The 26,386-nt window shown below is 39.8% G+C and overlaps 1 protein-coding gene across 1 annotated transcript; it reads left to right on the plus strand.

The window, feature by feature from the left end:
• The first annotated feature begins 282 nt into the window (after positions 1 to 282).
• On the plus strand, positions 283 to 22,198 carry hibadha (3-hydroxyisobutyrate dehydrogenase a). The gene is made up of 8 exons (XM_041967058.1): positions 283 to 394; positions 1,811 to 1,971; positions 2,088 to 2,197; positions 2,336 to 2,457; positions 14,753 to 14,886; positions 15,193 to 15,269; positions 19,862 to 20,018; positions 20,811 to 22,198. Exons 1-8 carry the CDS (start codon positions 325 to 327, stop codon positions 20,967 to 20,969), a joined length of 990 nt encoding a protein of 329 aa, XP_041822992.1. The 5' UTR covers positions 283 to 324; the 3' UTR covers positions 20,970 to 22,198.
• Positions 22,199 to 26,386: the final 4,188 nt, after the last annotated feature.

Genomic DNA, 26,386 nt, shown 5'->3' on the forward strand with positions numbered 1-26,386 from the left:
TCTAAGTTAAATGCTTAACTGCTCAGATCAACTGCAGCCTGTAACTCTGGGCCATTTGTTACGAGACAAAACACAGCGAAACATATAAACTCACTGGTAAATTCAAAGATTTTATCTGTTTTTATTAGGTAAAATAGTAAGAGTAAAGGCTAAAGGACACGTTCAAGAGCACCACAGGATGTCCCGCCTTTGCATCATTCCTATTGGCTTTGACAACTCAGCCGCCGCTATGATTGGTGGAAAATACAGTTAATCATAACAGTTCAGCGTAGCTTTCCTGGCTTGACAGCTGTCACCGTACGTCGAGGTCAAGGGGAGAGAAGCATGGCTGCGTTGTTTAGAGGGTCTCGAACTATATGGTTAAGGTGGAATAAACATGTCGACTTTGCCTTCGGTAACGTATTCTTTTATGCTGTCAATTGCCTTGTGTTGCTTTTTTCGTGCTTTCAGAGATAAATACAAGCAGAATATTCCATACTTCAGCTTGTTAGCTAGCTCGTTAGCCCCAAGAAGAAAGTATGAATACTTGCTCCCCATGTGTTTTTTCAAGTGTAGTCTAAACTCAAGGTCCCTGCGTTCATTTTGTGTGGAATCAACATGAGCACGCTGAATCATAAAGGAGGTGTCAAACAACAGCTAATTTTAACTCATAGCTCCGTTTTTGGACCCTTATATGACTGCACTTCAACCATTAAACGTGGTGCTTTATATTTGTAGTGGCTGGCTCTTCCTTCACAAAACTATTGATTATACTTGGATTGCATTACAGCCACCACACCCAGGACTCCCTGCTGATCCCACATTTTAAATCACAGCCATTTTATTTTATTCTGAATCAACTATTAAATACAATTTAAAGCCCTAAATCACGTAAGGTGATTTAACATACTTGTGAGTATAGTAAATATAGTATAATATTGTCTCATTACCTTCTGATTTCACTGTTATGACAAGGGTGCAGGTCCAACGTATTTAAATGACATGTATACATATTTCCTCCACTTTTTTCTAGTTGACATGTTTCTTGTAATAAAATAAGCAAATAATAATTGTGTTTATATTTTATGCCAAACTAGAAAAGTGTTATCGTCACTTGTTGCTGATTAAAACTGAAAGCTGCATATGGTTTTAAAATGTTTGTACTGTTTGTCTGAAAGCTGAACAAACAGCAAAATGAACCACTGGCCAAATTCATTTACTATGACTCATTGTGACATTCCATTGTCACCAAATTAAGTACATGATAAAAGTGTTTAAGATTTATTTCTTGAACATTGTTGAAATCAAGGTGTCAGCATTATTTGCAAAAGGAATACTGTAATAATATCCAATCATTTAGTTTTCCCTTTTTTCTGAATCATGTTATTGTGACTTTATTTCTAAAAATAAGTATTGAATGAGATAAGTTATGTATTTATGCTTCAAGTAATTGAAGTTATAATATGACAGTATCTACTGAATGTTGAGGAGTTAATTTTACAATGCTGTTTGTTTGGGCATCATTATCCAGGCCTAATCCTATTGTAGGCTGGTTGGTTCACTTCCAATTTCCGCTCTGTTTAGTGTATCTTAATCTGGCTGGATGTTGTTTTCAGCCAGAAGATTTTAATCGGCTAGCCAGATTTCCCAAAAGCCTGTGGTAGGTTACTGTATGCAGACTTACTGTGCTATTGAGTTAATTTACTTCAAAGTTCAAGTTGGTTTCCTCGTTGAATCTTTTTTTTTTAAATTTGACCTGATCAGGTCAGAACACCCCTCAGGGTTTGTTTTTCTCGCAGTTCTAATGTTTTCTTTTGTTTTCCTCCATCAGTGTCAACACGTTCAATGGCCTCTAAAACACCAGTGGGGTTCATCGGTCTGGGAAACATGGGAACTCCAATGGCCAAAAACCTGTTAAAAAATGGTTATCCTGTCATTGCCACTGATGTCTTCCCAGAGTCTTGTAAAGAGTTGCAGGACATGGGTGCCCAGGTAAGATGATGTCAGTAAAATTTTACATATTTATATTCAGGCTGAGATTTTCTAAGAAATGCAATTTTATTCAATGTTGTTAATACAGTGAGATAATGATGACTCTTGATATTCAGGTAATGGACTCCCCTGCAGAAGTAGCGGAGAAAGCAGACCGCATCATTACAATGCTGCCCTCTAGTCCTAATGTCATAGAAGTCTACACAGGTCCAAATGGTATCCTCAAGTAAGCACATCTTTGCATGACAGTGTCTTTGAAACCCTATGCTATAACTGTAAGGTGTTGAACGTATAAACAGAAAGGGAAAACAAATTCTATGCTCTGTGCATGTCATTTTAATGCTTTCCATCTGTCCTTGTTCAGAAAGGTGAAGAAGGGGACACTGTTAATTGACTCCTCAACAATTGATCCTGCCGTAGCCAAAGAGATGGCAGTAGCTGCAGAGAAGATGGGTTCTGTTTTCATGGATGCTCCAGTGTCAGGAGGTAAGGTCTTAGACAAAGCTATTGTTAGGAAGTTGGCAAGTACAGCTTTATTTATTATAATTGTTCCCAAGCACTTCGCCTGTGTAGAATCTGTCTCTGCCTCTTTTAGTTCGTAATTGATTTGTGTTTCCCAGTAGATTTCAGGATGCTGTATGAAATGTAAAGAATGCTTTAGGGCCTTCTTTATTGTTCTTTTCATTTTGATAATACAACAAATGCAATAATGCAGAGTTTTTCACTCAAGCTGTTATTGCAAACACATACTGTAATGCACACAGAAGGTTGTTCTGCAGATGTAAGAAAGGTATTCTCTGAAACACATTATTGATGCATTGATTCTATATAACCTGCTGCACTCATTCTACTTGGTATTTAAAGGCATTCCCAGAGCAGGTAGGCGTTTGTTGGTTGCATAGTTAAAAAACTTAAGAATATCCAAAACAAGTTCTCTATACTTTAGGTCAGGTGGTTAAGATGGCCAGGACATGACTCGCTAGCTCGCCATCCTTCTCTGGTGCTTTTCACAACTTTAAAATGTGCTTGGACTAATGGCTTGGCTGCATGATAAACATGAGACCAATCAAATGGCCAGAAAGTAGAGTATGAATCTGAAGATGGAGTGATATCTGTTTTAGCTGAGTTTTTCTTGGATTTTAATGTCACCAACTTCAGCAACAGCAAAACACCCCAATGTGCTTAACATTATAACCATGACAGCTGTAACCGACTATCAAGTTTTTTTTAAATGATTTACCCACAAGTACAGTGTTCTAGGCATCTTTAGTTCAAATGTAAATGGTCCTATTCTGCATGTAATTTGTTCATCTTGTATTGGGCATGTGATAGCTACTTATTAAAAAAAACTCTGCAATCCAAGTCTACTATCTGGATCTATTTCCAGACTGCTGAGGAAGACACTGTAGTTGGATTTGTATCATTAAGTTAAGTTGTCATTTGAGAAAGAGTTCAGCATCTGTTGTGCAGATTAGGTGTACTAAGAAACCTATCTGTAGGAGAAGTTACAGTTGGCCTTACACTGAAGTACAGACAGATTACACCTTAGTGAGGTGAAGTTTTAGCAATTGTTTTGTTGGTTTATCTGATCTTAAAAGCTCATCTGACAGGCTTGTGTCTTGGCAAAGTTTTTTCTGTTTCTTCGTTTCTGTTAAGAGCATTGGTAATATTGAACATTGTGGTGTTTTGCCATTTTATGTTGTTAATTGGTGTTTTAATATACCTTTTAAGGTTTGCTATAAAGCTTTGACATTTTCAGGTACATTTATATTTTTGGAAGGCACTGCTCATTAATCCAAAATTGTTCACATCATTTGGAATGAATAATGCTTTCAGGATGTGCAGGCTATCCATGAAATGTGTGCGGTTATGCCTGTATACCATTACAGATGCAGTTTTTTAAACCATGTTTTTTAGTGCAAAGATGCGTGAAACGTTATTCACAACTACTCCAAATAATTTTTAATGTCATCTGACCACAGAAACAGTTTTTTCTCACTCTGCTTCTGCTTTTTGAGTGAGCTTTGGCCCAGATAAACCTGATTCTGAGCCAGGGCCATTCTGTTTTGAGTTAGCTTGTTCTCCTTGTGCATGTGTGGGTTTTTCTTATGGTACTGGAGCTTTTATTGACAGTCCAACAGCATGCATGTGATGCTGGTCAGTGCATGTTAATTTATGATTATCATGAATTACCAAAGGCTGCATGTTGTGCTGGTAATTGCCAACACTGCTTCACAGCGAGAAGGTCACTGGTTCAAGCCTCAGCTGGAGAGGGGTTCAAATAGTGGCCTTTCTGTGTAGAGTTTGTATATTCTTCCCATATATGCATGAGTTCTCTCTGAGTACTCTGGCTTTTTCCCACCGCCCCAAAGACATGCATGTTAGGTTAATTGGTCACTTTGAATTTTCCCTAGGAGTGAGTGTGAGCATGAGTGGTTGTTTGTCTCTCTATGTTGGCCCTGCTATAGACTGACGACCTGTCCATGGTGGACCCTGGCTCTCACCTGCTAGGCTAGGTTCCAGCTTCTTTGCAACCCTGAATGGGAATAATCAGTACAGAAACTGAATTAATTAACTGTAACTGTGAGTACAAGTATGTATAGTTGGTTGCCTCATTTATCTTTGTGTATTTTTTTTTTCTTTTTGTAGTTCTTATACTTCAATAACAAATTTGAACCATATTTATTTGAAGAGTCAGTCTGGTTTTTAAGGCGCTTGATGTTAAATGTCACCAAGAGTAAAATGTTAAGTTTCTCTTGCAGGCTTTGTCCCTGGTTAATATTTCATGAATCACGTGAATGATTGCTTTCTTTTTATCAGTCCTGTCACTGATCAGATATTAAATGAAGAAAATGAGGAGTTAATTTTGTCCCCCAAAGGCAGAATTTGACAGCTAGTTTGCGACTATAGTGTGTTAAGTCTATGACCCTTCAGCCTTGGATCTGAACTGCCGTACACTCTTTTGTATATCTAAAATATAGGACCTTTTGGGTTAGTGCTCGGACATGGGTTGTAATTACTGAGCGGGCTAGCCAGTAGGTGCCCTCATGAGGATTTTATTGCTGCTTTTGACCAGGGGTCTTAAAGGCAAGGTTAAGGTTTTAAGTCCTCATTATGTTGGTGCTGTCTACTTGTGACGGCTTCTTGACAGAGCACAGGATCACCAGTCGTCCTTAATGGGCTGAGCCACAGTGGAGAATCCCGTGTCAGGGCTTTTCATGTTGATGGAGCCGTAATGGCGGGTATCCCATGTTAGGGCCTTTCATGTCAGATAAAGAGTCATAAAGAAGAGAGAAACTGCCCTCACATGGAGAGCAGGAGACGAGAGGAGGGAGATAAGACATGAAGGAGATACATCGCAGTAAAACTGTCCATCTCTCTTCCCCTCTCTATCTTTCTTTTTTTCACACATGCACCCACACACAGCTTCTTTTTATTCTAGTATGCAAGTTAAGGTTTTCCTGACACTCCTGCACATCAGGCTGCTAACTCTGATAATATTTTATATTCATGTTATGTTTTTCTATCTTAAATGCATGCTGAATGCACACTGCTCTTCCTGCCCTCTTCCATGCAAACACAGACTTAGCCCATTTTGGCATGTTTACCAGCTGGCGTCTACAAAGCAGACAGAGAGATCAGAGCCTTAAGCCTGTTACTCTCCCCTCACACATAGTCTGTTTACATACGATAGACAGTGCATGGTTTTTGTGTGTGCAGCCCTTTGTGAAGGTTCTTCCTCTTCAGTCTCTTAACTAAGCCCCTTTTACTAGCCTGAGATGACCAATGATTTACCTGCTTCCTCTGGTCTGTGTAGCCAGCTCTGTGGGCGCTCTTCTTTCACATGCACGTGTGCTGCATGCAGAACCCATCCCATGCTACATCAAAAATATTCTTCTGTTTAGCAGAAGAATATATTTATGCAGTTAAATACTCACAAGCACAGTGTGAGAATAAGTTAAATTCTAAGAATCTATTTAGGTAATTTATGCCTCAAACCCTCCCAAAAACTTCCACCTTCTAAAAAGTTTCTTCATGACTATTCAATGAAAAATCTCTGAGAACTATTTCCCAGCCACTATCCCTACTCCCTGTCACCCTGCACTCATCTCTCGGTGGGAGTTGAGTATATATGTCTTGCTCCAACCAGAAGATGGCACCCTACCCAAACAGGGCACTGTCATAATTACAAGGTTTGTGTGTGTGTGTGTGTGTGTGTGTGTGTGTGTGTGTGTGTGTGTGTGTGTGTGTACAAGACATCAAGTACAGATGAGATCAGCTCTTGAACGAGGATTATTTTTATGAATTTGTTATGAATATGCACAATGATAAAGTGAAATCATGTCATGTAGATAAACAAATGTACATGTCACTGGGTCAGAACTGTTACATTGTCATACAGTATACTCTTGATATTAAATATTTTATTTTTATTTATTTTTTCTTATTAAACTAACTTAAGAGAAGGCATCTAGCAAGAACTGATTTAGTTCTCTGAGGACAGAATAAGGATAGATTCACTATGACTCTTTTGATATAAAATAAATCCCTTTGTGTGTCGTGTGAGGTGGCATGTTCTCTCACACAAGTGTCTGTTGTGTGCGTCACTAGAGGTTTGGCAAGAAATGATGGGATCTGAACTGCAAAGTCATAACCCTTTTTTAAGAAGGGCAATCAAAAAACCCTTTCTTTCTTCTTTTTCTCGTGGTGCTGGCTTCCATTCTTACACATTTACCAGTGTTTTGGCTGTGGCCATACATGAGCCAACCGTATCCTGGCAAAAACACACTCACATCCATCAGATCTTTAAACATCCTGCTCCAACACTCTAATCACTTACTTGCATAGACATAGTCATAATGATTAAGACACTGGTTCTTCAGGCATGCTAACGTTTGCTTATACATACACGTTTCTACCACCGTCTGGTGCCAATAAAAGCGTCTACATGCAAAGTTGACCCACAACAAAACAAGCTCTGATGTCACAGGCTCAGGGTGTTGGCACAATGATGGCAAAAATAGGAGGTCTAGCTAAAAAGTGGCAGGGTCGTTAGCAGTAATTACCCAGAATGCCTGTCTTTGTGTTTGTGTGCCCATGGTGGGCTGCCGCATTGCTAACGCACGGTGGCTTTAAAAAGACCCTAAAAAACCTTTCATTGTGTTTTTCCCAGAGCTGGAAAGTCAACTATTGGTGCAAATGGTGCAAAGCTGCTGTGGGAGCATAAGTATTCAGGTTAATCTTGCTTGTTTGTGAGCTCTTATAGTCTTCAGCCAACTACCTCTTTAGGCTGAGTCTCAACACCACTCTAATCATATCCATACCACATCAGGTCGGCCTTGGTTTTGCAATGTGTCATTTGCTGACAGTTTGAACGTCATCCTCCAGCCTGTAGGAGCTTGTTCAAGCAGAAGCTGGAACCACTTGGTTTGTCAGTCAACACCATTCAAATCCAATCCTGTGCTGAATGAGAAAGACTGCTTCTCCCTCTGCACCCCAAAACCTTTAAACAAAGTCAAAGCTGATGTTTGTGAAGTAATCATTTTAATTAATTAATTTGCAAACTACTGCTACCCGTGGTTCAGAATTTTTTTTTTAATAAATACTACAATTAATTTCAGTTTTGCATTAAAGTTCGGTATTATTTATCATTTAACTATGAAACTTTATCTTTATTCATATTAATTTAATAGAGCATTCCTAATTTAAGGCCCTAGCTTCTCTTTGAGCATTTAGTTTCGTTAGATTAGCAGATGACGTGTTTTTTCTCATTCTATCCAGTGTTTAGAATGAGCTTTCATACCCTTTTCACACCTCTGTCAAGGCTGTAATACAGTTAAACAAGCAGAGAAAGAAAGTTACTGAGTGCACCTGAATTTTGGATGGTTCTCAGTTATTCTTCATGATTACTGAATAAATTAAAAATTGCTTAGACCATATATTTTTAAAGAATCTAGAGTGCATTCACACTGACGCCATTTGGACTACTTTAATACAACTCTGGTCCACTTCCATGGATGTTAGGGTTTGTTTGGAGTAATTGGAGTAGTGATGGCTCATTCGTACTTTGGTGCGGACTAAAGAAGCAAACTCTGGTCCACTTGAAACCTGGGGGGTCACTTGCAAGCGAATCTTGTTGCAGTTTGCTTGCAGTGTGAAAGCAAACAGACCATCCAGTAAACCAAAGCGAGGAAGTGACATGGAGCACATCATAGCGCATTATTTTGAATTACTTTCTAACTCTCCTGCTGTTTATACTGGACAGATTCTGGTGAAAACCGCATTAGGTTTGGACACCAAAGTAAAAGCAGAAACCCCAAAACTGCACAAATTTATTGTTGCTTCATTGTTTACTTGTGATTGAGCCTTTTTCAGTCCTGGCCAATCACCAGTATTTTCTTTTTTTTTTTTCTGTGGCAGTGGTCATTTTGCAGAATATCACCCCGAGCACACATTCTGCATGACGTTGTACTGGTGGTTTGGTCTGCTTGGGTAAAATGAAATGTGAAACCAAACCAAATGAAGGTGCAAAATTTTTTTATAATCTCCTGCCCAGTCTAACAGAGTACCCTGGTGGTGTGAGTGTACCCTAACAGTGACAGAAATGTTAAAACTGCCGGTTTTTAGTTGCTTCAACCCTAAAATTCGTTGTATTTCTGAAGTTTCTACTCGTCTTGCTTCGGTCACATGATGCAATGCCATACTCGCCACACTTTCTTTTCCAAGCAGGGATCAAGCAGTTTATTTGTCACCAGGGCTCTTTCTGAAATCCCCCTCTTTCAATCATTTACACTTCCTTAAAAAAACTCTGAAACATTTTAAATAGAAAATAATTTGATGGTTATTAGTCAAACTACCAATAATAATTCTGCAGTGGTTGATATAATCTGTTATTCAAGCTGAAATGTCAGTCCAATTGTCTGGTTTCTTTCTTAGTCAGTGTGATTGAAAAGATTTCTGTGGGAATTAAACTGTTAATGAGAAAAAGCAAATGTAATAATTTCACACTGGGTTATAAAAATAGTTTAGTGGCATAATCATATCATCATCATATCAAGTGGTGAAAACATTTACTTTTAGCTACACAATTTTAAGCAGCATGTAGAGGTTTTGAACACTAATTTGTCCCAGAAACAAAATGTTTTCATCCACAAAATCCAAAACATTGAACCTAGACATAGCAACCAGGATGTAACAGATTCTGTGCACAGCTTAAGACTTGCTTCTCTTCGTATACCAGTCTAAATCTTTCTGTGAAAGTTACAACTGATAAGGCTGCACTTGCTCCTGCCTAATCCAGTCTGATCATTTAATTGTTTAAGAAGTTGAGCCCAAGGTGTCTGCATGCTGTTTAGTTAAGTTAAACACTGAGGTAAGGAATCATGCTGGACAGGAATGGGATGGAACTGTCAGTCTGTCTTGGCTAACCAGTATGAGGCAATGTCAGTTGTCCAAAGACCAGATTAACATAACAAGCCTCTCACTGATGGGTCCTGGTGACAAAGAGGTGGAGTGAGGGGATTGTTGGAGGGAGGGTGTGTTTTGGTAAAGTGACCAGGGATGGTGATGATGGAGGGGCACTTGTGTGGGGGCTCTTGCTTATGCTCCAGATGGCAGTAGACCCACAACAGCTGGGGGGCTTGTTCTTAGTCATCTGCTGTCTGTGTGTGTTGTGTGCAGGCAAACAGTCAGCTGGTGGATGAGTTATACAAAAAGTAACTGTCCATCAAATGTAGTCCAAACCTCACACTTGACGTCAATCATCTAAAAATAAATTGGCATTGTGTCTGGATAAAAAGTAACTGTGTGAGTGTGCATGTTTGTGTGTGTCTTCCTAGCAGCTTAATTGGGGGTCATTATTAACTTGGTTTATCCTAGATGAGTCTTGTTGGGCCAGGGAGAGGATTGATTGCAGCTTTCTCCTGCTACGTCCGTTCTGTCACTTACCGTTGACCAGACGGTCCCCTATGGAACACAGCCGTTACTGATGATGATGAAGATAATAATGATGGTGATGAGAGCTGACCTGTTGGTCAATAGAGAGATACTTGCAAACTCTTAAGGCTGTATAAACATTTATGAAAGAGAAGCCATGTCTTTACTCTAAACTGAGTTAACCTTTTTCCCTCGCCTTTTTTTCCCAAAACCCAAATTTTCCTGAGTCGCCTGCTCACTTGAGGTTCTCATGGAGTATTTGTGTGCTGAAGTCGGTTCTCATGGCTCTGTGCTCGTTAAGTGCAGCCGATAAAGAGTCTGTTTTTAACACAACAGAGAAGCACATGAAGCATTAGTAAAGTTGGCAGAAAAACTGTTGAAAGTGCGGATTTTGATGCTGAAGTGTGTGAGCGATTTTGGTTAACGCACACCCTCGTCCCGTTTCACTTATTTACTCGATATCCGCTGTGCTTTTTACGGGCCCTGTTTTGGGTTTTAATTTGTTTGAGAAAAAGATCTGCCCTTGGGTGTAATTATAATGGTGGACCACATGAGGCTTCGTATTTGGCCTGTAAACATCCTACCCCCATTGGCTTACACTCCCAACAGTCAACTCCCATTGACTCAAAGCTGGTACACTTTTCACTCAGAATTAAGAGATGACTGCATGAAGCCAAAGCATTCTCACATACACTACCAGTCAGTAGTGTGGATGCACTTTCCCATTAAATCTAATAGCAATGTGCATCCAAACTTTTGACTAGTAGTGTTTGTATAAAGTTAAAATCTAAGTAGTATATTTGCATCAACTGCTTTACTTAGAGGTTTAAAATCTGCTGTATTCTTAAAACACTTGCATTTAGCACAAAGAGCAGCAGCATCATCTTTTGAGGAAATTAGGTGTTTCTAGATCACTAATCATATGGGTGCTGTTTTCCTCTAAATGTTTTTTCCATGTAATCCCTTGACAGGAAAGCAGAGTTGCGGAATGGTATCAAATGCGTCATTCATTACAAAACACCAGCAACACCCCCTTTGTGTGTGTGTGTGTGTGTGTGTGTGTGTGTGTGTGTGTATAGTTTGTGTTGCCTCATATCCACAAATCTAGTTTAAACCCACCACCAATAAAAAAAAAAAAAAAAAAAAAAAAAAAAGTGGCTACTGGTTTACATGCGGCTTGTAACTCTGAGACACAGCCTCAAAGCTCCAACTGACGTCTTACTGGCGGCCAGCTCTGGGATGTGCACCTGTCTATGGTGCACACATGCACACACATATTCCTGCTTTGTATATGCACCACTTCAGACAGAGCTGTGCTTTAAAAGGCTATACAGCTGTCATCAATTGCTTTGGTTGATTCGTTTGTGTGTAATGAAAGAAGTGCTAATGAACTTAGCGTTTGCTACAAACAGACCAAACCAAAGTTGTTTCTTTGATGTTCATTTGCCTTCATACGATCAGTTTCACACTCATGGATGATGCCACCGTTAAAACCTGCGGGTTAGCATCTGCCCTTATATTGCCCAATCGCTTGCTTCTTAAATACAGTTTTGTTGCTAGAGTTCACTTGCAGCCAGTGTTTATACAGTGTGTGTTGGTAAGTTTTTCAAATGCACACACTTGGACACATAACCATTTTCTGTGCGGTACCATTCCATCTTTTTATACAATACTAGAACAAAAGAGCATCTTGCATTCTCCTCCCTCTTGTTCTTAAAGAATAATTGCACTGAGTAGCTTCCTAGTACAGAAGTAAACTTGGTTAGAAAATAGTTGAGTTGGATGCTTTTGGGGTGACAGTATGGGCACTCACCATGCAGTTGGCCTAAGTTTTTCCCTAGGATTTGGATAACTGGAGAAAAGAGGGAATTATTTCCAAAGCGAGTATTTCCTTTTTTTAATTTTAAGCCTTTGTGAGACTTGGAAAAGGTGTTAGTAGTACATTCAGACCTCAGGCATACTTGTATTATGTTTATGATTTTTTACTTACACATATTTGTTTTAGCTTATTCAACTTTCTCCTGTGCATGCCCTCTTGTTATTGTCCTCTCTTCTGTATTCTTTCCTTTCAATGTTTTTACCCTGTATATTTTATCGTAGATGCCTCTCCCCCAGCCCCACACTCCTTGTCTCCTCCCCCTAGGGGGCGTTGTGTAGTTGTGCAGTGCTAACGATCCAAGACTGTCACTCCCGCTGGGATGGATGAGCTGGTATAGTCGGCACTCAGGAAGCCTCATTAGGATTCCTCTTTAATCCGTCTCTGACAGGACCAGCCCAGGAATGGGACATCCCCTCATGCACGCCCAACAAGGTGCATGAACCACATAAACACAACATTAAAATTACACGTAACAATAACACTTTAATCCGTGCACAGTGAGCAGACTCACTGGTATCCTGAAGATGCCTACACACACATACTTTTATGCTAATGATATCTTATTCTTCCACCTACAAGGATCTTCCATCATCCTGTTGTCACTCCTTATAGAAATCCACTACAGATCATAAGAGCTTATTATGGGTGATTAGTTAATTTGAGAGAGGGATGCTGGGAGGTAGAAACAGAAAGATCCTTTTTCTTCTTTGCTCTCTCTCCCTTTCCCCCTTTCCCTCCTTAGTGCGATATATTGATTACCATGTCGACTATGTTATCAATAATCTTCTCTTTAGTCGTCAGCAAACAGTGATCTCCACTAATGAACCTGCAAAGTTGTCACACTGCTGTGTGTTTGGGCATATGTATTTGCATTTGTGAGGCTCATCTTGGAGCCTAAAGGCTGGAAATTTGAAAAAAAAAACAACTGTTATAGCAAGTCAAACTTTTTGAACTATTTATAAGTGCATGATTTTTTTCTTCCAAAATTAAAATAATACTGAAAGAGAAGTTTGAACAATAGAAGAGAACATTGATTCAAGTTAGACTAAATACACTTAAACTAAATGTAAAACTTGACGTGAAGTGGCAAGTAAGGAAATAATCTGTCATGTCTGTGGACCATATGTGTGTATGATTGGTGTCTGTGGTAGCCTTATGTTGAGTGCATGTTAGCTTTGGTCCATAGGCTGCTGCTGCAGTGTGGGCTTCGGGCTTCGGGCTTCATTATGGGGCCCTAATGACCTGCTGACAGCTCGTCACTGACACACACAGAAGCACGCAGTGGCATCATGATATCCCTGACAAGAGAACAGCCAATTAAATGAGGGGGAGGGGAAAAGATGTATATTTATGTTTATGGACCATGGAAATATAGTTCTCCTCCTCTCTAGTAAGCTCTGATAATGTGATTTCAGCTGTTCTGTCTGTAGAAGATCCCTTTTAATTATTAATGCTAACATTATTAGGTTTTCACTAGTTAGAGGCCTTTCATTAGAGCTTAAGGGCACCCTAAAGAGGGATTTAGTCTATCTCCATTCCCTGCTATTTTTCAGTCACTGCACTATTATCATCTTAAACAAGCAGGAAGCACCCTTTTGAAATTCTTAAAAAATATTAATTACAAGTGTTTTCATTAAATGGATGAGGAAAAGAAAAACTTGGCTGTGGTTTATGTATGGTGATGTCACATCATGGAAATGGCATATGCTAAATTACTCTTGTCTCTAATTAGTGATTAGAAATTTACTGATCACTGTAGAAATAAAACTAAAAAAATATCAAGATTAGGTAAAGCCAGTCCTTTTGGCCACTCACTAGAGAAAAAATATGAGATATTCAGGAGTTATTGTTCTATTTTAATGCAATTTTTCTTTTTTGGTAGTAAATAATAGACATATCCTTCTCTAGAAATGAGGACAACTTATCAGTTACGTAGTCAGTAATTCAATTTTATCTTTAGTTAAATTCAGTTAAATCTTGCTTTATTTGTATATCGCCAATTCACAACAAAATTATCTCAAGGCACTTTTATAGACAGTCTAGTTCAAAGCAATTTATTGTAGTTCATTTATAACCCAATTCAAGCAAATGCATTATTTGAGCCACTTTGCTCCAGTTATAATATCTGAATTCATATAAGCCAATTCATAAAAAATCTGTCTGTCTGTCTGTCTGTCTGTCTGTCTTGGGTTCAGGGCCAGTCACAGAAGCATTTAGGGGACAGTTGACTGCATAAGAAGCTTAGGCCAGCCGGCTACAACCTTTCTATGAAAAGGGGTTATTTCTGCATTAAGGACCCTGTGGAGATGATAGAAGGGGGGTTGGGAAGGGGTTGCCTCCTACAACATGGCACGCTCCTTAAGCCATCAGGCATGGGGAGGGACGCCTAATTGAACATGATAAAGTATAAAGTTAATTACCCCTCACGCTTGTCACTGATACCCACATGAGAGGGGCTGGCCTCAGGCACAGCTGGTGGTGTGTATGTGCATTTGTGTTGGTGTTTATGTGTATGTGAAAGAGCAGGGGTGACAAGACAAAAGCCAAGGGTTCCCACGAGGGTTGCGCAGTGGATCATGGCAACAATCAGCTTTTAAAGATATCTGTGTCCCTCTGGTGCACAACTACTTAACACTTTTTTCCCACACACAAACACATGCACACACACAAAGAACAGCTGACTTTTTAGGCTAAGTTAATAGTGTTAAAACAATCTGGTGTTTTAAGATGTCTTTTGTATGGCAAAGCCATACATTGTAGTTTGTTTTGACTGTTATCTTCTCTTGCACTTAATTTCTAAAATTCAGATTGAATTTGAATGTAATATAACAAAAAAGGAAACAGGGTAGGTGTTGTATAAACTTGAATATAAATAATTTTTGCAAATCTTTCTTGTAGGCTAAGCATCAAGTCAACAGTGCGCATTGTCAAGTTAATCTCAGTTTTGTTCGTATGATGTGTGTTTAGGTGTTGGGGCTGCCAGCATGGCCAAACTGACCTTCATGGTTGGAGGAGTGGAGGAGGAATATCAGGCTGCACAGGAGCTGCTCACCTGCATGGGAGCCAATGTTGTGTACTGCGGACAGGTTGGCACTGGACAGGTAAAGCAAAGCTCACTCACAAAGATTATGGATATAAGAATTACATACTGCTTATTTTGTGTGAATTGTTTAATAAATCATTCCCACACAAATTCTAAAGTAAAACAAAACAAATATTTGATCATACCGATCTATTCAAGATAGCTTTAGTGGCCTGTCTCTCCACTAGTTTGTTCACTTTGCATTTCCTTTTGGGATGTCTTTTTAAATTTCTTCCCATTTTGTATTGCATGCTTGTTTCCAAACCTTACTGTTTATATAAGGATTGCTTCTCTTTCTTTCTCTGTTTTTTCCACAACCCTCCAGGCAGCTAAGATATGCAACAACATGCTGTTAGCTATCGGGATGATTGGGACTGCAGAGACCATGAACCTTGGCATCAGGTACAGTAAGTAAAGCTGACCTGCTGGATATGTGCTGTTTTGAAAGCCAAGATTCAGCAGTGTCATTGGTAGTTTTATTTACATGGAAAGGGTTTATGCAAATCAACAGACAGATTCATTTGTAAAGACTGACACAGGAAAACGCTCAAGAATTTGCTATCAGTAATAGGTACAAATAATCTGACCCACTTAAATATGCCTATTAATAAGACTAGAATAAGCCTAGAATATTGCTCCCATGCAGATGTAGCTTCTGTCAGGTAAAAGCGTACATATGAAAACTGGGCTTAAATATATCCATGTTTGAGTCCTGCAGTATTTGAGACACATTTGTTTTTAGGTGGAGATTTGGTACAATTACCTTAAACATCACCTATTTTGAAGCTACTACCATTTAACTATGCATTAATTCAGCCATGAAATTGCCTTTAGATATAGCTGTCACAATAACAGCAATTACTACACCAGTGATATGGCTGTAACTGTAATTTACTAGTTCAATACAGGCTTGGAAATGTTTCTGTGTATGTGTGCGTGTGTAGTTTATGGAGGTGCAAAGGGGTCAACCCTGCCCCAAGTCAGAGCTGCCTGTGTTAGAGCAAGATGGATGAGAGGGTGGAGCAATAGTCTGATTTTACATCTGCTTCTTGAGCATTCACTTTTATTCTGCCACACCCATGCCACTGAACACCACCTAGAAATCCCATCAGTCATCATGTCTCATCCTAAGTCTCTTTGCCAGGTGGCTGAGAATGATGGGATATGAAGTCTTCTGAATTAAACCACTACACTACATTATGGAGTAGAGGTCAGGCAAGTGGATGCTGAGTGCAAATTGCACACAGTGAATCTGTATATTGGCTGTCAGTCAGGTGAATGATATGGGAGTTTACATTCTACTCTGTTTATGCATATCCATTGTCAATAATAGACTGTTTCCTCTGGCTACTGTTGCACTATTATGAGTTTTTATGGGTTTTACTATTTAAAATTGTATGCGTATCCAGTTTTGTGTGGACATGAGTGTAAATGTATTGCTCTTTGCACAGTGTAGCTGTGTTAGTGTGGCTGATTTATCTGTGCTGAGACAGAGGAAGAAAATTGGCATGAGCAGTCGCACATAAATCCCCTCACTAGTCCTCTGAAATATCGAGGCATTAAGTGAGCTACACAGATTTACACATTTCCACACTGCCTCTGAAGCATGCACACAAGCACTCAGATGCCAATTTACACCCAGATACATTGAAAACAGCAGTTTTCTAGCAGTATAACAACTTATCCCAGAGCATATCATTATAATGTATTCCTGTAGAGAAAAAGAATACTTCCTACCACATCTACTCACATTGAATGTGAATTTTCTTTTTATTTTTGAAGGACTGACCCTATGCTCTCTTGATAGTGCATTCAGATATGAATGGTGTGTGTGTGTGTGTGTTCCCATGTTTCCCCCTCTTCTTATTTGACAATCTCTGGGGCTTTATTAGAGGGCTTGACAAAGTCTGTCATCATTTAGACAGAGCACACACACCCGTAAATCTCCCATGCTGCATTGCAGCCCAGCCTCTTATGCAGAGAGGATGCTCTCATCGGCGCATGTGTACAGACACACACACCGCCACAGTTCAACACAAAGGAGACTAAGCACTCACAGCCAATTTACAGGAAAATGGCAATAACATTTTATCATGCTGAACCTGGGTCTGATAGAGCTGCCCTTTCTTCAGATATTATTGTGTGTCTCTTTACCTGCTCATGCTGGCAGACACACAAACGCACACAGACACATGCACACAGTTCTGCTCATGGAACTAATTTGTTGATCTCAGATGGAAGCTCTGGCCGTCTCCAACAGAGCGTGACGCTCTCTTAGTGCAAGGAATGGCCACGCATGACAATTATGAACACATACACTCACTCCCAAACCTACGTGCACACCCGTCTTTTTTTTTTTTTTTTGCATTCCTTTCTTTCCCTTGTTTTTGTTTTTCCTTTCAAATCCATATTTTATTTACTTTGAATTTTATTTGCGTTTTTAATTCTTTAACGTCCTCCATCTCTGTCATGTCTGCTGTAATTTTTGTGTCCAATCAGCCAGTCTTTTAAAATAGGGAAATGAGGCGCTGCAGAGAGTAGTGCAGAGAAGCAGCAGTGATTTTAATGATGCACATGAAGACAAATGGTGAAGGCGAGAAGGAGAAGGACGACTGTCTTAGAAGAGGATTTGACATTTTTAGATCTTTGCCCATCTTGCACACCTATTTATCTCACCAGGTCACATGCAATAATTAATGCAGCAGTAATAATGCACATGTGTACTTCTTTCCTGATATTTTGTGGGAGGAGCAACCTTCTAATCAAAGTGACTAACAAGACACAAACCTTTTGCCTGACTAATAGGAACAGGTTTACCACAACACACATCTCGTCTCCGCTCTCCGTAGCTTAAATTTGTGAGCATATGTTGCGACAAAGATTAAACATGGGCGATAAACGCGTTTGTTGCCTCTGTAAATGGGATAGTAAACACTTGTGTGTGTATCTTTGCTCGTTAGCTCTTTAATGAAATAATAAATGGGGAACGGGTTGGGCTGCCTCTCTTGTGGCATCAAATGAGGACGAGAAGCTAATCGTGATGAAACAGACAGTTAATATCAGTTCTGCAAATGAACTCCACCTGCTTGCGCTCCCAACACATAAACACACCCTCCCCTCTTATTTCCATCTGCATCTCCATCTCATGTACATTGTTTTTCCTTTTTTTTTTTTTTTTTCCTTCCATTTTTAATCTGCAGCAGCACCAAACAGCAACACGTTTGTTTCACCATTCATGTCTGTTTATCCATGTCAATCTTGTTAAAGTGTGACATGTCCGCTTCTTCACACAAATTACCGCAGGCGAGGAACGACACCACTGCGTCAGCTAATAACCACAGCTGAGTTTGTATGTGTGTGTGTAAATGTGTGAAGGGAGCAAGAGGGGAACTTCATTGATTTATCGTTAACAGAGGACAACAGCTCCCCGTCAGCGTCTCTGGTCGCTATAACAAACGATCCGTGCGCTCGGACGCGCTTTATTGTAGTTCAGCCAGTAACCTTTTCAGCTGCTGACCCAGAACGTAAGGAGGGGGACCTGCTTGTGTGTGCGTATGTGTGGCGAGTTGAGAGGGGTGGGGTGGCGTTGGGTTTGTGTGCGATGTCAAACATATGTCTCCAAGAGTCCACAGACAGGGAGGTTTCAGCATGGATGGTGAGGGAGGAGGTAGAATAGAGGGGTAGCAGAATGGAGAAGCATGCATAGACATAAGTGGAAAAAAGCCACCACAAGACTGGTGCTTTTAAAAAATAAATAAATAAAATCAGCTTGCATGCAGAGTCACTGATGCTGCATTTCCACAACTGTGTGTTAAAAATTTAGGGAGTCTGAAAGGACATGTAAGGGATGAAGGAGAGGGAAAAAGAGGAGGGAGAGACAGAGAGAGTGTAAATGCAATCCTTATTCTTAATTAGTTAGAAGACAGATAATAAAACTGTGGTAGTAATGGCAGAATGAAAGCCAGGTGGAAAGAGGCAGGGAGGGGGACTGCTGGCTTTTAGGACCTATGATGGTTTAATCGTCATATTGAGAGCAGAAAAGAGTTACAGGCCTGTAAGTAACAATAAACTTAAGGCAGCTAGGACTTGATGTGGTCAGCTTTACAGTGGCCTTTAAACCATTAATATACAAAAGCTGAACTATACAGGCACGTTGAATACCCGACACAGGCGCTATGGTTACACCCTCTTGCTGTAATGGTTGGCACTTGGTTTTACTCTTTGCTTCTGTCTGTGCTCTGTCCTTTTTTCTTTGTCTCATTTGCTTTTCATTGCTTCATATCATAGCCTAGAGATTTCTCCTTTTGCATATGAAAGTAGGTTGTTGCAAAATGGGGCAGCAGAGCTAAGAGTGTGCTTCTGAAATGTGACAGCCAGGTTTATGGCTCCCCTGTGCAGCTTAACCACTTCTCCTCCTCCACTTGCTGGAAAGAGGGATGATGAAGGATAGTTCTGTTAGTGAACATCAATACTGCATTAGCCAGCATTACAAAGCCTTGAGCCATTATCACTGAGGAATGGTCACAGCTAGGCTTAAAGTTCAGTGGGGGTCACTAGAATCAGCTGGTAACCCACACCCATCTTTTTTCACATTGCCTCTTCAAGCTCTTTTCAAAATGAACACCAAAATCAGTGCTCTTGGTTATATATTTCCTTTATCTGCTTTACTTCTATTTGACTTTTTACTTGTACTGGCTTTACCAAGTCATTTCTAAATGTTTAAAAGTAAAACAGACGTCTTATTGTTATTTTAATCTAATGAAAATTTGCATCCTTTTTATTTTTGGTCTCCCATCTTATTTGAAGAATTGAGCTTTTCATCATTTTCTCTTTTGATATTTCTCTTCCTATTCCTTTCTGGGCTTTCCCCTAGTTAACATTTTCAACATTTTACTCTGTTAAGTGGCTAGCTTATACCTTCAGAGGATGAACTCCATTTTGTCAAATGGTCTCCAAAGTATCTACTTATTTCTGGTTTCCTGTCATTGTTTCAGACTGGGTTTGGACCCCAAACTTCTTGCAAAGATCCTCAACATGTCCTCAGGTCGCTGCTGGTCCAGCGACACATACAACCCAGTCCCCGGGGTAATGGAGGGAGTCCCTTCTGCCAACAACTACCAGGGCGGCTTTGGAACCACACTAATGGCCAAAGTACAACACCTACCTTGTGTCTTTTTGTAATGTTTTGATAATGTGTTGTTAGTAGTATTGCTTTAGTTTCAATGCTTGGACATTTAAAGGCCTAAAGTCTGCCCACCCATTCATTTTCTATGGGTTAGCAGTACACACCCTATAGAGTAAGCTCATTTTAGCTGTTCTTATTTGAGAGTTTGCTTTTTCTGTCACTAAACAGCCCACATTTTGTTTCATGACCATAGGTTAAGGTAAAAATGAATAGAGAATCCGCAGATTAACCTTTATTATCTGAGTTAAACTCTCTCTTCATCACAGAAGACCCATATGGCTTTCATATCTTTAGTATACTGTGCACCTGCCCATCTTTAAATCTCTTGCTTCCTCTTCCTCCACTTATAAATGTGACCCCAAGGTGCTTTAGAAACCTCAAAACAGGAAAACTTTTCAATCTTAAGCTTACCAGACAAGATAGCTTCCTCTCTTAGACTGCCCCTATAAATTATGTGCCACAGAGAAAATCCAACAAAACCCAACACCCACTGAAAACAAGTCTGACTCTTTGAGGAAATCCTACACCTATAATTTATCATTTGACTCTACGCATTCTCCAGGTGTAGAGTCAAATTATGCATAGCAGCTGACCTGATTACCTCTTAAAGCACCCTCAATCCTGTCGGTTGCCATTTTTAAGTCAGCAAAGCATGTGGCTATTTCAGAAGGTGTTATTATATTGATCTAACTAAATGCAGCTGTCTTTGTTTATTTCTAACTTTCTTTCTATTTTCACTCTTATGTCTCTGTTTAAAGGATCTGGGTTTGGCCCAAAACACTGCCACCGGCACAAAGACACCCATCCCTCTAGGTTCCCTCGCCCATCAGATCTACAGAGTCATGTGCTCTCGCGGCTATGCCAACAAAGATTTCTCATCCGTCTTCCAGTTTCTGCGCGAGGAGGAAGGACAGTGAATGGAGTACAGCTATCATAGCTGCTATCATAACCAAATATACACACACCAAAACCACACACCCCAGTGTCCCTTATCCCACAACGCTCAGGAGGGACTAAGGCCTAATGCTCAGGCACATTTATGCAGTCCAATTAACATGTTGTATGTTGACACATGTCCCAATTATGCAGAATAATAGCTGAATAATAATTTTCTGCCTGTGTCCTTCACTTTACATGGAGGAAATGCTAAGAAAGATTGAGGTGTGGCAGGTTTACATGTAACAATGCAACTAATATTTGGCTTTTCAAGATGGTTTATGAGTAAAAATTGCATGAATGTTAAAAGTTAAGCATGTATTTGTCCAATCTATGCTATATGCCTGTTACCTGAGCCTGAACATGTTAAATGATAAGGACAAGAAAAAAAAAACAGTAATGATTCATGTTATGGTAATAAATGGAATTGAAGAGAATAGGAGAGTGCAGAGGTTCTGCTACACTATATATCTGTTAATTCCCATATTAACAGCTGTTCATGTGAAGTTACAACTGCCCACACAAAGTGTACTGACTTTGTTCCATTTTTTGTTTCTGACTGGAAGGTGATGTCATTCAATCCACTTCATTCCTTCCAGTTAGGAAACATAATTTAATTTGTTTATTGAATAATTCATTTTATCTATTTAATTATTACCTTTTGAATACACTACAGTTACAGTGGTACTACATATAAGTCCTTACTTGCTGGATTTACCAGTCCTGATCTACTATGCTGTGAGATAAATATCCGGTTATTTTTGTACCGTGTGCATCGCAGTGCGATGTGCTTGGCCATTTTGATACTGTTACATTTGAATTTACCTCTTTTCTCAACTGTGTACATCTGCTTATTGAGCCACCTGAGTAGTATTTTGTGACCAATAATGTTGAAATTTTATACTATCATCTACAAAACGTTGTCTGTGTCAAGCACCTTCTCTGGTTCATATTTCTCCTCATATTCTCTCCTCTCTGTCTCTCCTTCCTTCTCTGTGTCTACTACATCATGTAAAGTGCCAGAGAGGAATGGTTCTCCCTGCTCTTAGAAAATGTACATAATTTATATTTCATATTGTTGTGTAGCATTTGATAGAAATTAAAATTTACTTTTTTTTTTAGTAAAATTCATTAATGGTGTCTACAGTTTGTCTTTGTTCTGTCAAACAGATCCTCAGTCATGCTGTAGCCTAAATAAAATATGTTCTGTGAATTGGGTGAGGTTTTTTTTTTTTTTTTTTTTTTTTTTTTTTTGTAAATTAAACTGTCCAAAACATTATTAAGAACTGGAAGGACAGTGGGGAACCATTGTCTTCAAGGAAGAATTCCTGGTAGGTCCAGATTTACCCTGGAAGAGAGGCAGGTGAAGTGATGCACCCATTCTGTCTAATGCCTACCGTACAAGCCTGTGTGGGCCTTGCTATGAACTGGGGTTGCTTCAGTTGGTCAGGTCTAGGTTCAGAAACACTGCTGTATGTTCCCAAAGAATGAGGTCAGCTGACTACCTGAGTATACTGAATGAACAGATTATTCCATCACTGGCTTTTTTTTTTCATTTATTTATTTTCCCCCCTCATAGCATGAACATATTCCAAGATGACAATGCCAGGATTTATTGAGCTTAAATTGTGAAAGAGTGGTTCCGAGTGTATGAGACAACTTTTAAAATGGATTGGACCTGAACCCCATTAAGAATCCTTTGTTTGAAAAACTTCAATTTTACCCTAAGCAGTTCTAGTCAAGACTCCGTAAGAATGACTAAAACATTTATTTTTTTCAGTTTCAATAAATGCTTTGTATTCTACAATGTTTGCTTTAGGTTATCTTATTGAAAGGCAATTTGTGTTTGCCTGTCTAATCAGCTGCAAAGTGTGTGGCATAAATTGTGTCACTCATCTGTCCAAGAAGCTCCACTAGGTTGCTCTGCTGCAAGAACAGTGTGTGCTGACCAAAACTGGGGCCAAGTCATTTTCCAATGAGAATAAAAGACAAAGTTAAAAGCCTTGAGTGGGATCACCAAGTTGTGTCTTTTTAGGGAAATGGACATCTTAACCATGTAACAAGCCTTGTACGACCACATGCCAGTCTTCTAGTGTTATAGCATTGTCTAGAAATTTAGATTTACGCATCCAGTCCTGTTAATCTTGTGTGATGAGAGCACTCTATGCTACTTTGGTTCCATATTTTAGGCAATATTACCCCATTTTATGCAGTTTAAAGTGCCAGCTGATGATCATACCGTCCTCCTCCTCTTTGGGTTGTTGTTTCATTGTTTCTTTAAACTCTTTAGCAGTCAGTCATATAAAACTTAATGTCAGTTGAGGAGGAATAGTAGCACTAATCTCAGAATGATGCCCTTATTTCCATCATTACAATGAAATGAGATGAAAAAAACAAATGTGGTTGTATTTTATTTAACACTCCTTTTTTTCGGAGGGCTGGTGTTTCTTCGACATTTTATAGAGCTGCTGTTGTCTAAGTGGCAGTCGCAGTTGTAGCAGACTGTGGTGAGCCATTGGTGGCAGGAGTTGTGTTGTGACTCATTCTGTTATTGTTCTTTGGGAAGTCATGCACTTGCCTCAGCTGTCTGCTTTGAAGATTATCTTCATGTCATTGTAATAGAACAGAATTATCAGGTTGAAATGAAGAGGTGATTGTTATTACATATCTCTTACACACTTTTCATATCTCAGGGACTTCATCGGAGTTTGTTTTGTAGACAATAGATTTGAGTCTTCCTGAGGTCTCTCTGAAGTGGAACTATGTCTCTGGCTTGGCCAGCTGAATTAGGCAGTGTCGCTGATTCATATTTGGGTGTTTTAATTTGCCTGTGTTTTATAGCAAGCTGCTGAGCCGGTGGTTTCCTCATTAAAGGACACATGAAAGCAGGTTGTAAAGGAGAAGTGGTGAGGCCGGCTTCTGCTGACGTCAGAAGGAGGATGCAAGCAACTGAAGGACCGACAAAGTCCCGAGCCAGCCGGTCTGAGCCAGAGGGCCTCACCCTCCCAGCCCAGCAGCCAGCGGTGGGACACCAGACACACCATACTGTGTCGACACCAGTATACTAGACCAATTTAGTGTCAGCAAGAGTTCAGCGTTTCATGAGTTACTTATTTCTATTTATAGATTATAAAAGTGTGTAATGCAAATTTCAATGATACAGTTCAGCCAACAATTATTCATATCCACACTGAGCCTGAGTTTGGGTTGATAAGAATTTTTTGTATTACCAATAAGTTACTTCTGACTATTTTTTCATTCTTTCTGTACCGCTTAGTATATCCCATATACCCACAATTTTTAGCAGGTGAGAGGCAGGGTACACCCTGGACAGGTCACCAGTCCATTGCACGGCCAACAATCACTCCTAGGGAGAATATAGAGTGACCAAATAACCTAACATGCATGTCTTTGGACGGTGGGAGGAAGACGGAGAAAACCCATGCATACACAGGGAGAACACACAAACTCCACACAGACAAGCCACTGCCCCACAGGTTCAAACCTGCCCCCAGCCAAGGCTCAAACCAGCGACCTTCTTACTGTGAGGCTGCGGTGCAAACCATCACACCCCTGTGCACCTGTGCACCCTACGTCTGATTAGAGATGGCATAAAGTATCACACTGAAAGAAAGGCATCGCATTCAATTCATAATTCAAAATAAAATTCAAACTTATCCATACCTTTTCATAGCATCAACCCAATCAAAAGTTCCTATCAAGATGTACAGTGCAGGGCAACACCTTTTCTCTGGAGAGCTATGGGTCTTTGAACTTGGAGATGTTCCTCAAAGATTCTGAATGAAGTTGAGATTTAGACTGACTGGACAACTCAAAAAAAAAAAAAAAAAAAAAGTCTGATCATGGTCCACATCTGTATTTAGCACTGCTTAAGGCCCAATTTTTGCAGACTAACTGAAATCAACTAACTAAAATCTTTAAACAGTCCTTTGTCGACCTTTTAAAAAGAAATGGTGAGTTTTGCCCAATTAAATGGCTGAAAAAGCTTTTAGTGAAGGAAAACATGTTCCTGTGTCCAAACAACTCCTCTCATCAAGGCAGCTATTTTAACAGCCCTTGAGTCAAGGACAAATTTTTCTTTGGGGACAATAAAGCGTATTGTAAGATACCATAACTTATCATATCATAACAAATTTTTTTTGTAACTGTATTGTATAGTATTGTTTAGTTTTGAATTGTATCTGACTAGCTTTTATTTGCATGAGCTTTTACAAATATTAGGATTTTTAGGCAGATGTTAACAGCAGCTTTGTACAGAGTCAGGTAGAGTGTCTGCCTCTAGATGAGACAGCCAGTATTTCTAACAGATTCATCACAGTGGTCTTGGTAGTGATCTTTGGACCTTAGTTGAACCTTGAAATAGAGGTCTGTATTACACTTTTGGAGAAAACATCAGGAAGTCTGCAGAAAAGCTTAGTCTTGAGAAGCATTGGATTTTCAGCAAGCCCAGCTAAAGTTCAGACACAAATAACATGTAGAAAGAGTGGAAAGGACAGTGATTGCAAAGCAGAGGGAGCGAGGACTGCTTTGATGTGCACAAAGTTTGTAAGCAATGATTCTGCTTGCAGTGACTACCTCCAAAGGCTTTGATACTGTTTACTGAGAAAGGTTATCGACAGTTTTAGATTGGCATTTTTAGAAAAAACATACAAACAAAACATGTCAAACTGTCGTTGAGAAAGATCGCACCCCAGGTCACCATTCTAATTCATCAGCGTGTAAATGTGGGCCAATCCCTGGTATACACACTTCAAAGTGTTTAGTGAATGGGTGAGTCAAACTAAAGGCACTTAAAGTGGTCGACAAACTTGAAGTTTCATATCAATGCACTTCATTCACCTCGACTAGTTTATGCCCTTTCCATCTACAAACGTGCAGTTCCCTGCAACCTGCTCATGAACACATTAGTTATACCAGGTAGCCTCCCTACCCCTGTAAATTTGTTGTAAATTTACCACCTGCTAAGCTCCACTTTCTGCCATTTAGAGATTATGCTGAGAGCTGCTGCTGTGATAAATACCTGAGGCAACAGCGTTCATTATTTCCCCATTATAACTGCATGTGGATCCTCATGGCTGTTTAACGACTTGCTCTTTAAGGAAGTAAGAGTGGTGAGGTCATGAGGCAGGAAGGGAGGCAAGGCTTCTTGCAGCACCCCGTGATTCATATCAAATGCAGGTTAAGTGGCATGCGGCTAAATTAGTGGCTGGAATTTAGCAGGCATTATAGCTCATGCAGTGGTGTGTAACGAGCCACTGTCTCGCTGTGTAGTAATGCGGCCTTGATATCTTTTACATGAATCCGCCAATAATATTCAGCCCATTTAGCCCTAGCTCATATCCACACCCACAGTGTCTGCACATCGGCAAAAACACCC

Source organism: Melanotaenia boesemani, chromosome 17 (genome assembly GCF_017639745.1).
Source record: "Melanotaenia boesemani isolate fMelBoe1 chromosome 17, fMelBoe1.pri, whole genome shotgun sequence".
In the NCBI taxonomy this organism is placed as follows: domain Eukaryota; kingdom Metazoa; phylum Chordata; class Actinopteri; order Atheriniformes; family Melanotaeniidae; genus Melanotaenia; species Melanotaenia boesemani.